General features: G+C 47.3%; 1 protein-coding gene across 3 annotated transcripts; it reads left to right on the top strand.

The window, feature by feature from the left end:
* The first annotated feature begins 1686 nt into the window (after positions 1-1686).
* Positions 1687-9057, top strand: LOC310672459 (zinc finger protein 621-like). Of its 3 annotated transcripts, none has more exons than XM_083429624.1 (4): positions 1687-1799; positions 3493-3619; positions 6171-6281; positions 8373-9057. In XM_083429624.1, the coding sequence occupies exons 1-4, from the start codon at positions 1755-1757 to the stop codon at positions 8924-8926; spliced, it is 837 nt and encodes a 278-aa protein (XP_083285750.1). In that variant the 5' UTR covers positions 1687-1754; the 3' UTR covers positions 8927-9057. The 3 variants fall into 3 exon arrangements, with proteins under 3 accessions (XP_083285750.1, XP_083285751.1, XP_083285752.1); XM_083429625.1 differs by having other exon boundaries at positions 1687-1904; XM_083429626.1 differs by lacking the exon at positions 6171-6281.
* Positions 9058-15426: the final 6369 nt, after the last annotated feature.

Genomic DNA, 15426 nt, shown 5'->3' with positions numbered 1-15426 from the left:
CAGAGGGTTCGGTTGGGCCCTTATACCTCTAATATGCTTAAGACTAACATAGGAACACCACAGGGATGCGTACTCAGTCCGCTCCTTTATATTCTTTACACGTACGATTGTGTCGCTACTCACCCTAGTAATAGGGTTGTCAAATTTGCAGATGACACAACCGTGATTGGGCTCATCTCTGAAAGGGAGGGTGAAATGGATTATAGAGATGAGGTGGAGCGGCTGACAGAGTGGTGCAGAGCTAACAACTTGCTCATAAATACAAGGAAGACAAAGGATCTTGTGGTGGACTTTAGGAGACAGAAGAGCAATGTCCAGCCACTTTTGATTGATGGGGTCTGTGTGGAGGGGGTAACAACGTTCAGATTTTTGGGCATTGAGTTACAAGAGGATCTGTCCTGGAGTGTCAACACAAGGGGGCTTGTGAAGAAGGCGCAGCAGAGACTGTATTTTTTGAGAATACTAAGGAAAAACCATCTTCCGCAGAAACTGCTGCTTGCCTTCTATCACTGTGCCATTGAGAGCGTGCTTACTTATGGCTTATGTGTGTGGTACGGAAGCTGTACTACCCAGGACAGGATGGGGTTGCGCAGGGTTGTGAAGGCAGCAGAGAGCATTGTTGGCTGCCCACTCTCCACCTTAGAGCGGATTTACGCCACAAGGTGCCATAGGAAGGCACTTGACATAGTAAAAGATCCATCGCATCCTGGTCACTGCCTCTTCGAGCTCTTGCCGTCGGGACGGAGATACAGGACGATGAAGACAAGAACAAGCCGTCTTAAGAACAGCTTCTTCTCCAGAGCGATCTCGGCCCTGAATGGGAAGCCCGGACTTTGAAAGTCATCAAATCTCCTTTGCTGTATTTTACTATATTTTTTAAATTGGTGTTTTATGTATTTTACTATATTTTTTTAATTAGTGTTTTTATGGAGCAGCCAAGTAATTTCGTTGTCCCCGAAGGGGGCAATGACAATAAAGATATTATTATTATTATTATTATTATTATTATTATTATTATTATCTTTGGTCGCCCAAACAAGCAAACCCAAGCCGATGTCTTTCCTTTGAAATTTCCCAGCTCGCCTCTATAAGGGTCTGCGGTTTCCTGCTGGCCATGTCCCACCCCATTCTCATCAACATTTTCCGATGCTCCAAACTTGTAACTTAACTGTTCAGTTGTTTAATTATTTTAAATTCTTTCAGTCTTCTTCCTTCAGTGCTTTCAGTTTCACAGCATAGCAGGGGAACTCAGCAGGCCATATGGAGATAATGGCAGTGGTCTACCCTGCAGGATTGGCGTGAATATTTTGCCTAGTTTCATGGCCCCCTCTTCCCCCTCCTCGCCTCCAATATGGAGAAAACAAAGCTGGACAACCTTTTTGCCCCCTCCTATGGTGGAAAGTGCCCCTAGGGCGAATTTAAGAAATCCAAAAGCTTCTCCTTCTTATGCACAGGTAGATCCTTGGGAGCAGAATATGGTTAAGAGCATGGTGCTGATTCTACCAAGGTCGCAGGTTCGATCCCCACGTGGGACAGCAGCATATTCTTGCATTGCAGGGGGTTGGACTAGTAGATGATGCTCAGGACCCCTTCCAAATCTGATTCGATGTGGTCTTTCAAACTCGTGTGAATGCGCGCGCGTAAAAATGAGGACCCAAAATGCGGATTCCTGCATTTCCCACGACCGGCAGGAAGTGGTATTGGGGGGGGGGGGATGACGGACGCAAACGACGCCGAAAGAAATCCTCCAGGAAATGCAAATTCCTAGGCTAAGAGACCAGTGGTCTAAATCTCTGCAGGTTGGTGGAACAGGGACCCGAAGGGCTGAGATCCCGGGATAGAAGCAGCGGGGTGTGCAGCTTCGACGGAACGTCTGAATGATTCTTCGAGTGGTGCAGATGCCGGTCAGTGGAGGCGGGGAAATGGGAGGCGCGGTGGGGAGAGTGTTTCGGTTTCTGCAGGAATTTAGGGGCGCGTTTCTCCTGGGCTGCGCCGCCCCGAGTTGGGCAGAGCTCGAGCGGGTTTGGGAGGAAGAAGCTCGGTGCTGCGCGCAGTTCCCACGACCTCAAAATGCCCGGGTGTTCGCTCTGAACGTGTGCGCGCGTTACGCTCGCGGGCGATTCCCAGTAACTCGTCTCCCTCTTGCGCAGCCTCTTCTTAAACGAGGCGGGATGGCGCGCAATTCGAATGGTGGTCTCTTAAGATGCCGCAGCCGAGACCGACTTGGTTTCCTTTGCCTTCTTTAGACAAAGGGTGGTGCATAGATTTTAGTAACGGTGATAAACATAATAATAACAGTTAATAGCAACAGCATTGCCAGTGGTTCCGGCTGCGGCAACCCAGTCAGATGGGTAGAGAATAATAATAATAATAATAATAATAATAATAATAATAATAATAATTGCAGCTTTGCATGCTGGACGTTTGGACATCCCAGGATTGAACCCTTAGCATTTCTAGTGAAGGATTGGGTAGGTGGTATCTGTTCTCCTAGTCAGAATGGATAATTCCGGGGTTGGAAGGACAAATATTCTGACATGTGTAAGACAGTTTCCAATGCACCATCAAGCCTCTACAGTGGTACCTCAGGTTACATACGCTTCAGGTTACAGACTCCGCTAACCCAGAAATAGTACCTCGGGTTAAGAACCTTGCTTCAGGATGAGAACAGAAATTGTGCAGCGGCAGCAGCAGGAGGCCCCATTAGCTAAAGTGATACCTCAGGATAAGAACAGTTTCAGGTTAAGAACAGACCTCCAAAACGAATTAAGTTCTTAACCCTAGGTACCACTGTAGTGTATTGTGTGGGGAGCAGGGGCTGATGGGAGTTGTAGTCCAAAGCATCAGGAAAGAACCAAGCTGGCCAAGGTGGAGCTAGAGGAAAGAAGCAAACCACTGTTTACTTGGGCAATTGAAAAGGAATTGGACCCCCCCCCCGTACTCACTCTCTCTCTCTCACACACGGGGGTGCCCATATTTTGGTCACATCTATGCCATTCATTATCATTGACTTGCTGATCAGAAGGTCGGTGGTTCGAATCCCCACGACGGGGTGAGCTCCCGTTACTTGATCCCTGCTCCTGCCAACCTAGCAGTTTGAAAGCATCTAAAAGTGCAAGTAGATCAATAGGTACCGTTCCGGTGGGAAGGTAAACGGCGTTTCCGTGCACTGCTCTGGTTTGCCAGAAGCGGCTTAGTCATGCTGGCCACATGACCCGGAAGCTGTACGCCGGCTCCCTCAGCCAATAAAGTGACCCCAGAGTCGGTCACAACTGGACCTAATGGTCAGGGGTCCCTTTACCTTTACGCCATTCATTATCATTATACATTGCCCATCCTTGAACAGCACTCTGATAAGTAAAGGAGATGACATCATCACTGCGCATTATGGGCTAACCCTCCCAGGTTGCCACCATCTCTGAATTTTAGGCATCACTTTGACTGAGTCCCAGCCAAAAGAAGAGAACAACCAAGGCCTTTTTCTTTCTGTAGAGTCCAATAACTTTTGAGGATGTGGCTGTGTATTTCACCAAAGGACAAGGAGGTTTGCTGGATCCATATCAAAAAGCCTTGTACGCTGAAGTCATGATGGAGAATTATGAGAACTTGGCCTCGATAGGTAAGCATTTTGATTCCTCTTCTAGTGGAGGCTGGATGATTTGCAAGGAACCTGTCCATTTGTCAACGGCATCTCTTCTCTCCCACCAGTCCTTTACATTTTCAGGAGAGTTGAGTTTATTTCAGTTGGTCAGACTTCCATTTGCTTTCTTTCTCCAGAATATGGAGATCGCTTGGACATTGGAAGCATGGAATTGCATTCTTTTATCCTTCTGTCAGCAGCCTCTTTGGTTTCTGTGCTGAGATCTACAGGCAACGATCAAGGGTGGTCTGTAATAATGAAATCTAGCTCTCCTGGGGTAGCACAGCTGTTGCGGTAGTTAAACATGAGTGTGGTGATTTATTTATTTTGTGCACCGCTTCTTATTATTTGAGAGAAATCTGTAATCATAGAATCATAGAGTTGGAAGAGACCACAAGGGCCATCGAGTCCAACCCCCTGCCAAGCAGGAAACACCATCAGAGCACTCCTGACATATGGTTGTCAAGCCTCTGCTTAAAGACCTCCAAAGAAGGAGACTCCACCACACTCCTTGGCAGCAAATTCCACTGTCGAACAGCTCTTACTGTCAGGAAGTTCTTCCTAATGTTTAGGTGGAATCTTCTTTCTTGTAGTTTGGATCCATTGCTCTGTGTCCGCTTCTCTGGAGCAGCAGAAAACAACCTTTCTCCCTCCTCTATGTGACATCCTTTTCTATATTTGAACATGGCTATCATATCACCCCTTAACCTCCTCTTCTCCAGGCTAAACATGCCCAGCTCCCTTAGCCGTTCCTCATAAGGCATCGTTTCCAGGCCTTTGACCATTTTGGTTGCCCTCCTCTGGACACGTTCCAGTTTGTCAGTGTCCTTCTTGAACTGTGGTGCCCAGAACTGGACACAGTACTCCAGGTGAGGTCTGACCAGAGCAGAATACAGTGGCACTATTACTTCCCTTGATCTAGATGCTATACTCCTATTGATGCAGCCCAGAATTGCATTGGCTTTTTTAGCTGCCGCGTCACACTGTTGGCTCATGTCAAGTTTGTGGTCAACCGAGACTCCTAGATCCTTTTCACATGTACTGCTCTCAAGCCAGGTGTCACCCATCTTGTATTTGTGCCTCTCATTTTTTTTGCCCAAGTGCAAAAAAACCAGTTTACAAATTACAAAAAAATAAATAATGGGAATCAGTATAAGAAATTCTCGCAGTGAGGGAACAGACAGAAGGTTCTCAGAGCTGGACCTCAGGCTGAGCAATGCGGGTGGAGACGCTCCTTCAGATATAGAGCTGAGGCCATTTAGGGCTGTGGCGTTTGCCTCCTAGGTGGGTCATAAGGAAAGGGTTAAAATGAGTGTGATGTGATTAGCCAGTGGAAACTGGTAGGAGGAGTTAGGGTTAGAGGGGGTGTTGTGTGAAAGTCAGTTGAGAGTTGTGAGTTGGAGAAGGAAGAGGGAGGATAAGTCTGGGGGTTGGTTGAGTTGTGTTGTGAGAGGAATTGTTAGGTGGAGTCAGATAGATAGATAGTTAGTTGGGATAATCAGTTTGAAGTTGTTAGGAACGAATAAGACAGTTAAGGAACTAAGATTAAGAAACTGCCAAGAAAAATTAACTGAAACCATAAGCTTGTTCATGCCTATAAAATAAACTTGATTATTTGTTAATGTTACCAACTGACTTGACTCCGTGTGTACCCGTGAGAAACGGGTTGGTGGCAGCGAAGAACGCAATTACAGTGGTGGCAGAGGGTCAATAGACCGTCAAACGTCCGGGGGCCCTGTGTGATCGCCACAAGAGCTTTAAAGATCAGCACTAACACTTTGAATTGCACTCAGAAACATACTGGGAGCCAAGGTAGATCCTTTAGGACCAGTGTTATATGGTCCCAGCAGCCACTCCCATTCACCAGTCTTGTTGTAGTTTCCGGGTCACCTTCAAAGGTAGCCCCACGTAGAGCGCATTGCAGTAGTCCAAGCAGGAGATTACCAGAGCATGCACCACTCTGGTGAGGAGAAGAAGAAGAAGAAGAAGAGTTTTGGATTTGATATCCCACCTTTCACTCCCCTTCAGGAGTCTCAAAGCGGCTAACATTCTCCTTTCCCTTCCTCCCCCACAACAAGCACTCTGTGAGGTGAGTGGGGCTGAGAGACTTCAGAGAAGTGTGACTGGCCCAAGGTCACCCAGCAGCTGCAGGTGGAGGAGCGGGGAAGCGAACCCGGTTCCCCAGATTACGAGACTACCGCTCTTAACCACTACACCACACTGTGCAGGCAGGTAGGGTCTCAGCCAGCCTACCAGATGGAGCTAGCAGACATCTGCCCTGGGCAACTTTTTGAAAGGGGCTGTCTTGTCTTCTGTTCTCTCCCCACTCCTCCCTTCAGTGATAGCAGGAACCAGGAATCTGCGGCTTTCCATGTGTTGTTGGTCTACAACTCCCCAAAATCTCTGGCCATTGGCCACGTTGGCCGGGGTTGATGAGAGTTGGAATGCCACAACATCTGCACAGGTTCCCCATCCCCGAATTTAGGAAGTTTCCACCAAGCTACTCACTCTTTTGTTCCTTCTTGGCAAGGATTTTTACTGGCTAAGCCTCCTCTCATCTCCCAGCTGGAACAGGGAGAACAGCCCTGGGTGCCGGGTACTCAAGTCTTGGATGCATCAGGGATGTCGGACACCGAGTCAGGTGAGAAGTTAGGGGAAGCTGGTGGACAAAAACACACACACACACACACACACACACACACACAAAAACCATTTGGGGATTACCAGGAACTCTTAATTGCTTCTTGAGAATTGGCTCTTATGTAAGAGCCATTTTGTTCCAAGAGAGAGATAATCACCCAGAAGACATTGCATCCTTATGGTAAAGGTAAAGGGACCCCTGACCATTAGGTCCAGTCGTGGCCGACTCTGGGGTTGCGGCGCTCATCTCGTTTTATTGGCCAAGGGAGCCGGCGTACAGCTTCTGGGTCATGTGGCCAGCATGACTAAGCCGCTTCTGGCGAAGCAGAGCAGCGCACGGAAACGCCGTTTACCTTCCCACCAGAGCGGTACCTATTTATCTACTTGCACTTTGATGTGCTTTTGAACTGCTAGGTTGGCAGGAGCAGGGAGCGAGCAACGGGAGCTCACCCCGTTGCGGGGATTTGAACCACCAACCTTCTGATCAGCAAGCCCTAGGCTCTGTGGTTTAACCCACAGCTTTGCCACCTCAGCTTTGCTTATCTACAAAGTTTATTCCACACTGTGAAGAAGAGAACTGTCAACACCTCCGTAACAGCCGCTGTACCTCCCCTAAGCTGTGGACCAGTTCACAGTTTCCAGTTGACACTGTTCCTTACCATGTTATAAGAATCACTATACAGTCATACCTTGGTTGCTGAACAGCTTACTTGCCGAACAAATCAACTCCCGAACACCGAAAACCCAGAAGTAAGTGTTCTGGGTTTTTGAACGTTTTTCGGAAGCCGAACGTCCTTACATGGCTTCTGCTTTAGTGCAGGAAGCTCCTGCAGCCAATTGGAAGCCGCGCCTTGGTTTCAGGAGTCAAATGGACTTCCGGAGCGAATTAAGTTCGAGATCCAAGGTTCCACTGTATTGGGTGTTTTTATCAACTATTTTATCCTGGCTCCCATTTAGGAATAGTTGTCTTGGTTGGTGAGAGGCAAAAACCCTAAGGTTGGAGGGCCATTTGTCAGAGATTCTTTAGCTGTCTCATAAAATCACAGAGTTGGAAGGGACCCTAAGGATCATCTAGTCCAACCCCCTGCAATGCAGGAATTTGCAGCTGACCCTTACAGGGATCGAACCTGCAACTTTAGGATTATCAGCACCACACACTATCCAGCCCCTGCATTGCAGGGGGTGGGATTAGAAGACTTTTGGGGTCCCTTCCAACTGTACAGTTCTATGATTCTATGGTCTGATGTCTTAATGCTTGCTTTAAAAAAAAGGGGGGGGGGAGTGAACCTCCAAGTGCATTCATAACTAGCATGTCATTGAGGACATTTAAGGCTGGAAGTTTTCCCCTGACACATTGCTTTTCTATGTGCAGGAAGTTTGTTTATGGAGGAATATTAAAACATTTCATTCTCAGCCTGTAGTCAGTTCAGATGGTGTCCAGTAACAGATAAATTACATGGGACTGCTGGTTCCTGTGGTTCACAGTAAGGCACTGAATGCGCCACACTTGTGTAGGGTGAAGTAAAAATAATTGAGCAGAATGACATAATAATAATAATAATAATAATAATAATAATAATAAATAATAATAAAAAAATATACCCTGCCCATCTGGCTGGGCTTCCCCAGCCACTCTGGGCAGCTTCTAACAAAATATTAAAATACAGTAATGCATCAAACATTAAAAGCATCCCTAAACAGTGCTGCCTTCAGATGTCTTCTAAAAGTCTGGTAGTTGTTCTTCTGTTTGACATCTGGTGGGAGGGTGTTCCACAGGGTGGGTGCCACTACTGAGAAGTCCCTCTGCCTGGTTCCCTGTAACTTGGCTTCTCGCAGCGAGGGAACCGCCAGAAGGCCCTCAGCGCTGGACCTCAGTGTCCGGGCAGAATGATGGGGGTAGAGACGCTCCTTCAGATATACTGGACCGAGGCCGTTTATCAACGACAGATGATAATCATTATTCACGCACACCCCACCAATCAATTTTAGTTTCTTGCACATCTTCATGTGTTGTTTCCTTCCTTTATTAATTTCACTACCTTCCTTTCCTTCCTTCTCAAGTTCAGAAGTGAATTGTTGTTTATCCTTGCAGGTGATGTTGAGAGACGGCCGTTGTGCCCTGTGTATGGGAAAGATCTTTCTCAGATCTGCCTTATCGAATGCCGCACTGGAGAAAAAACCTCACGGTTTCTTAGAGCATCAAACACGTTCTGTCGAAAAACCACGGTTTCTGAGCAAACGCGTGAACCGCAAAGGAGAGAGGTCCCCCTGAGTCACCGGAGAGTTCTCACTGGAAAGAAGCCTTACCAGTGCCCAGAGTGTGGGAAACATTTTCGCCAGCAGTCGCACATTATAGCACATGAGAGAATCCACACAGGGGAGAAACCGTATGGATGTCCTGAGTGCGGAAAACGTTTTCGCCAGCAGTCACACATTGTAGCACATGAGAGAATCCACACAGGGGAGAAACCGTATGGATGCTCTGAGTGCGGAAAACGTTTCACTCAGCAGTCGCAGGTTCAGGCTCACGAGAGGATTCACACAGGAGAGAAGCCCTATCGTTGTGGGAAGTGCAGGAAGCGTTTCTCCCAACAAACACACCTCCTCAAACATCAGAGGCTTCACACAAGAGAGGAAACCCTATAAATGCATGAAGGGTAGAGAGTGCTTTGCTTGACGCTTGTGGCTTTTGAGCCGCCAAAAGATCCACACAGCGGCAGAGGGTATGCTGCGGCCAGGCGTGAGAAAACTGCCTTGGCAGCATTCTCACATGGCGGCACCCACTTTCTCTCCCTGGTGCCGCTAGGCCAGCCCTCTGTTTCCCTTTCCCACAGGAGAAATCCCCAGTGGAGAATGAATCACGAGCGACAGTGGGTTTTTCTTTTGGGAAAACAGGTTGTAAACAAACTGTATTATAACAGATGTAAACTAGGAGTTTTGGTTCTTCTTCTTCCACTGAATGTAACAACCAGTGCTGCTGCTTTTTATTAAAATGAGTACAGTTTCAAGTTTTAAGCTGAATGCTGTTCAGGTTACTTTCTTTTACACATCTTCCATAGATCAGACTTCTCCATACATACTTCAGGAATTTAGGATTTTAACTGGACTGTTTCCTTACAGACCCCCAAATCCTCCTTTGCCTCAGAATCACTACAGTGGTACCTCAGGTTAAGTACTTAATTCGTTCCCAGAGGTCTGTTCTTAACCTGAAACTGTTCTTAACCTGAAGCACCACTTTAGCTAATGAAGCATGCCGCCGCGCCGCCGGAGCACGATTTCTGTTCTCATCCTGAAGCAAAGTTCTTAACCCGAGGTACTATTTCTGGGTTAGCGGAGTCTGTAACCTGAAGCGTATGTAACCCGAGGTACCACTGTACTGCCTTTTCCTGTCAGAGTATTCCCTCAGAGGAGCCTTTTTCTGTGTGGGACTGTGTTTTTTCTATTTTAAGTGTTCTGTGATTCAGAACCTGAGAGCATATACTGTCAGTTCTCGGCTCTCCTCAGCTCTACCCCCTGTCAGAACAAACTTTCCTGACAGAATCCCTCTCACAGACTGCATGAATCCCTCACACCTTCTCTCACTCCACTCCAACTGCCTCCCATGGAACTGGCCAATCAGGAGCTGTTGCTAGGTAACAGTTTGCTGGAAGGGGGGGAAAAAACCAACACTCCATGACTCAGCCTGCTCAGTAAACAAACTACAGTGGTGCCTCGCAAGACGAAAAGAATCCGTTCCGCGAGTCTCTTTGTCTTGCGGTTTTTTTCGTCTTGCGAAGCAAGCCCATTAGCGGATTAGCGCTATTAGCGGCTTAGCGGCTATTAGCGGCTATTAAAGGCTTAAGGGATTAGCAGATTAGCTGCTAAAAGGCTATTAGCGGCTATTAAAGGCTTAAGGGATTAGCGGATTAGCTGCTAAAAGGCTATTAGCGGCTTAGATCAGCTGATAAGCGGCTTAGATCAGCTGTTAAGCGGCTTAGCGATCAGCTGTTAAGCGGTTTAGCGAACAGCTGTTAAGTGGCTTAGGGGCTTGGGGAAAAGGGGGGGAGGGGGAAAAAAACCCCAGGAATCGCAAGACATTTTCGTCTTGCGAAGCAAGCCCATAGCAAATTCGTTTTACGAAGCACCTCCAAAATGGAAAACCCTTTCGTCTAGCGGGTTTTCCGTCTTGCGAGGCATTCGTCTTGCGGGGCACCACTGTATTCCATTCCAAGTTGCCACCAACTCTACTCTCTCTGCCCCGGAGTGTAGCTGCAGCTGACAGCATTGGACTGTTGCACCAGAAAGTTGCCTCCACAGCTCCCCCATGCTTTGGAGCCAGTCTCCGATGAGGGAGCCTGTTGTGGGGGTGGCTGGTCGCGCCCCCTCAAAAAAAATGCGCCCAGGGCCACAGACCCAGAGCCTCCCCCCAAGCTACTGTGATAGGAATTTTGAGGTCTTAGTTATATGTTAAATGTTCATAAGCGTACCAACCAAGCACGTACATAGATCAGCACAGGAAGGCCAACCTGGAACCATTTTGATTCCTAAACTGACCAAATGTTTTCTCTGCAAGGTCAAAGTGGGAAACCTCCCCATTGTCTCTTTCCTCACAAATCCTGTCTTAAGGGCACATTTAAGATATGAATAGGGTGTGAGCCTGTGACCTGGCCCAGGAACTAAGTATTTATCATTACAAAAGACTGGCCAGGCTCCCCAGGCAATCCAATCAAGTAACCTGCCAGACGAGAAAAACAACATTCAAATTTCTGTTTTAGACCGCCTTTTCTGTGATGTAGGTGTGATGTATCTGGAGGGTGGTCTTAGGTTAAACCCCTTCTGTGATGTATGTATGATGTTTCTGGGGGTGGTCTCTACAGGGCGGCAATTTCAAAAGTCTTTATAAGGCCTTGCGCGCCATTTTTCTGGGTCTCTCCTCTCCTGCGGGTGAGGGGAGCACCCTGTTGCAACAGATCAATAAATATCAGGCTTACTAGCTGCTTTGCTTCTCAATATTCTCTGGTTGGCTTCTGTTATCTTCTCCTACCAATAGGGAACCTACATAAGGAGGGCTCTTGGATGCTCCATAAGGGAAAAGGGCAATTTTTGTTTACAACACTACTCCACAGGCACCACAAGAGAGAGAAACCTCATAAATGGAGTGTGGGGAAAAGTTTTTATCGATGCTTTGTGTCCCTCAGACACGAGAGCAGGCTTGCTCAACCTGCGGCCCTCCAGAAGTTTTGGGCCTACAACTCCCATGATCCCTAGCTAGCAGGACCAGTGGTCGGGGATGATGGGAATTGTAGTCTCAAAATATCAGGAGGGCCAAGGTTGAGGAAGCCTGCACTAGAGAGTCCACACAGGAGAGGCCCTGCAAATGCCACGAGTGGCAAATAGTTAAATCAATGTGCAAGCCTTTTGGAAAATCACATCAACCTCCACACAGGACAAAAAACAAACAAACCCATGAATGCTTGGAATGTAGGGAAATTTTTGGTGGTACTGTTACAATATAGAAGCAATGCAGCTGCGAGCTGCTTGCTTGAAAACACCACATGATGTTGGGACTGTCCATGGGAAACAGAGGGCACCGGAATTAGCTCAGAGTGTAATGTTACCGGAAAAATCCGAGGGCTCCCTTGGACAAAAAGTAAAGACACCAACCAGAGTAAATTGGAGCAAATCAGCAGCCTGTAGGCTTGGCCTTTATTGAACTGTTGCAACAGGTGTTCCCCTCACTTGCAGGAGAGAGGAAAGACCCAGAAAATTGTGTGCAAGACCTTATAAAAACTTTTGAAATTCCCATCCTGTAGATCAAGCCCGCCCCCAGAAACATCATGCATACATTATAGAAAGGAGGGGTTGAGGGAGGAGTTGTGGTGGTAACCTGAGTGTCCTGTCACCTGGCTGGTTCCCTTCTCCTCCTCCCCATGAGTCATTTTCTGAAGACAAAAGGTAGTTGCAGTTTCCTGCCCCCTGAGGGAAGATCTGATCATGCTGAATCCACTCCCATATGCAAGTTCTTTGTGATCTTGATTGTCTTCTGTCTGGGATCATCAGGGTTGGCATAGCAACTGGGCAGGGCTCCTGTGGATGTGCTGGTATGGTGAAGGGATTATGGCGCCCTGTATCAAACCTTCCCCATTTTGTAGTCTTTCCTTCATGGAGTAAAATAAAAGTGGAACAGTGCAAATCCGATGTATGGTTGATTTTCTATGAATTTATAACAGAAGTGTAGCGCATGTAGTGTGTGAGTGTGTGTGAAGGTTGTACAAACTGAATGATTGGGGGGGGGGGTTCCTGCTACTGTAATATGAACTGTGTTTGTCTCTCGACTGCTGGAGTATGAAGAGAGCAGTCATGTTTTTTGAAAAGCTGCAGAGACAGAAATAAAGGCATGTAAATACGTTTCTGTCTATCTCTTTCCCCTGCCGGGGGGGGGGGGCAACAAAGAGTGGGGGTGTTCTTCTCACGCTGAGAAGGATCGCCTATCGCAACCTCTGCCTGGATCTTGCTGAAGAATGCAGACAGGGAGGTCAACAGGAGATCAAGCTGGGTGCTGGGAGAGTTGCCAGTTTTTCCTGATAAAGGCTTGAATCCCGACAGGTACCTCAGGACTAGAGAGCTCACACATGGGAGGAACCCTGTAAATGTGCAGAAAATCAAAAATGCTTTGCTCAGAGTTCCCTAGTGGAAACCCAACTGAGAAGTCACTCTTTTTTTCTGCTTTTCTGCTGCTTTTTATCTGCATTTCTGTTGTTTTTATTATATTGATTTGTTTGACCAGATTCAATTAAAAATATATAAAAGAAAATAAGACTTAAAAGAATGTTTTTAAAGAGAGAATTCAATGTTTCAGTGAATTACAGTGTTTCAGCTCAGAGAGTTTCAATAAAGGTGGGGGCTATTGGGCTTTTCTTTGTTACTATTTTATGTATTTTTATGTTTTAAACTGCCCTCGGATGAAGGGTGGTATGGAAATTATAAAATAAATAAAATTCACTCAGGAGACAAGCCCTTCAGCTGCCTGATTGACAGTTTGTTTTGAGGCACAATTCAGAGTCTTGGGTGGCTTGTCTTGTTCATATTGGACAGATATTACATCTTGACATTTGTGCTCTATGCTGTAAATCTCTGTGGTCTTTTGATGAAGGACAGTATATACATTTAATAATAAGAATGTACTTTAAATGTTTGGTACATGCACAGCCACAAGTGCTCTCTTAATACGATCTTTATGGAAGTAAGGGAGAGGGGATGGTTATCATTCCATTTTGTGTAGGATTATTCCAGGCACACTAGAAATATTCCAATTGTTTCATGCATTTGATGAACTGGAGTCTTGTCCACAAAAGCATATTATTGCCTCCGTAACCTGTGTCCAGGCTGTGAGTATTGTTGCACTTAGGTAGCCAAAAGCAGCACTGCCCATGCACAAAAAAGATAAAATGCAGGTGGTGCTGTGGTCTAAACTACTGAGCCTCTTGGGCTTGGTGTTCGGAAGGTCTCCATCATTCATCTGGTGACAGATAGCCATTTTTCTCTCCACCATCTCCAACACTTAATTCTCCACGTGCCAGCAGAGGTCACCCAAGTTCCACTTGAATAGCTTTCTGTTCCCTGGTTGAAGATAACGCAGAAATGCAGCTCTGTAAGGGGTGTTTGCAGGAAACATGTAAAATTGCAATACTCGAAGCTACCAGCATGAGTTTGACCAAATTGGGGAGGCAGTGGAAGACAGGAGTGCCTGGCGTGCTCTGGTCCATGGGGTCACGAAGAGTCGGACACGACTAAATGACTAGACAACAACAACAACAAAAAGGAATTTTCTGTTCACGATGATGGCAGAAATTTTTACTGGCTCGGCATAACCTTTGATATTCAGTGGAGCAGGACTTTTAAAAGCAGGTTTTCCAATTCCAAAGTCCCAAACCGAACAGATATAACCCCCCCCCCCCACGTTGAATGATTGTAAATGACATCCCATGTTGAGCCAATTCCCACTTGTGGAATGCTCTCCTCAAAGACTCACCTGTCACCATCATTATATAGCTTTAGGTGCCAGGTGTTACAGGAATTGTAAGGTCTCAAATATAGAATAATTGTTGATAATTGCACAAGATAAACACACATACATAAGTATATAAACCACATGTCTAAAACAGTACAGAAGAGCAATCCAGAAGCCATATTGACTCTCCTTAAAAAACTACAGTCATACCTCATGTTACGTCCACTTCATGTTACGTTCTTTCAGGTTACATCCTGCAGTGACCCTGAAGTACCGGAAAGGGTTACTTCTGGGTTTCGCTGCTTTCGCATGCGCAGACGCGCAAAATGCCGTCACGCGCATGCGCAGAAGTGGTGAATCACAACCCGCGCCTGCGCAGATGCACCGCTGCAGGTTGCGTTCTTTTCATGTTGCGAACGGGCCTCCGGAACAGATCCCGTTCGCAACCAGAGGTACCACTGTAAATATTTCCTCTGCCTCCTTAATCCCCCTAGGCCAACCCCAACCTCCCTCACCACCAAAGGAATACAGTGGTACCCCGCAAGACGAATGCCTCGGAAGACGAAAAACTCGCTAGACGAAAGGGTTTTTCGTTTTCTGAGGTGCTTCGCAAGATGGATTTTCCTAAGGGCTTGCTTCGCTAGACGAAACGGCCCTGCCTCTCGTGTCATGGCGACGCGCACTGCACGCATGCACGCTCGCTTCCCCGCTCCTCCGGCTCCCTCCCACTTCTGGCTGACGGTTAGTGCCTCGCGCCGCTGCCCACCCCCCTCGCGCGCTCCCCTCAGAGAGCCATTGCCGCCAGCGCCTCTCTCCCTGGAGTCACGCTCCTGAGCCCCGCCGCCCTCCAGCAGCCGCGTCGCACGGTGGCCACAACGCGCGGGTGAGTCTGAGGTACCGGCTGCGGCAGCTGTCCTGCTTCTCCCCACCCCTCCCCACCGTTGTCAGTGTTTAAATGCAGTGGTGCTTCGCAAGACGAAGAAACTCGTACAACTCGCGGAACGAATTAATTTTGTCTTGTGAGGCACCACTGTACAGTGGTACCTCCGGTTATGAACTTAATCCGTTCCGGAGGTCCGTTCGTAACCGGAAACCGTTCTCAACCTGAGGCGCGCTTTCGCTAATGGCGTCTCCTGCTGCTCGTGCGCCTCTGGTG

Source organism: Podarcis tiliguerta (genome assembly GCF_965153285.1).
Source record: "Podarcis tiliguerta genome assembly, chromosome: 2".
Lineage (NCBI taxonomy): Eukaryota > Metazoa > Chordata > Lepidosauria > Squamata > Lacertidae > Podarcis > Podarcis tiliguerta.
The sequence above is the reverse complement of the archived record's forward strand: the minus strand, read 5'-3'. Positions and strand labels throughout refer to the sequence as shown.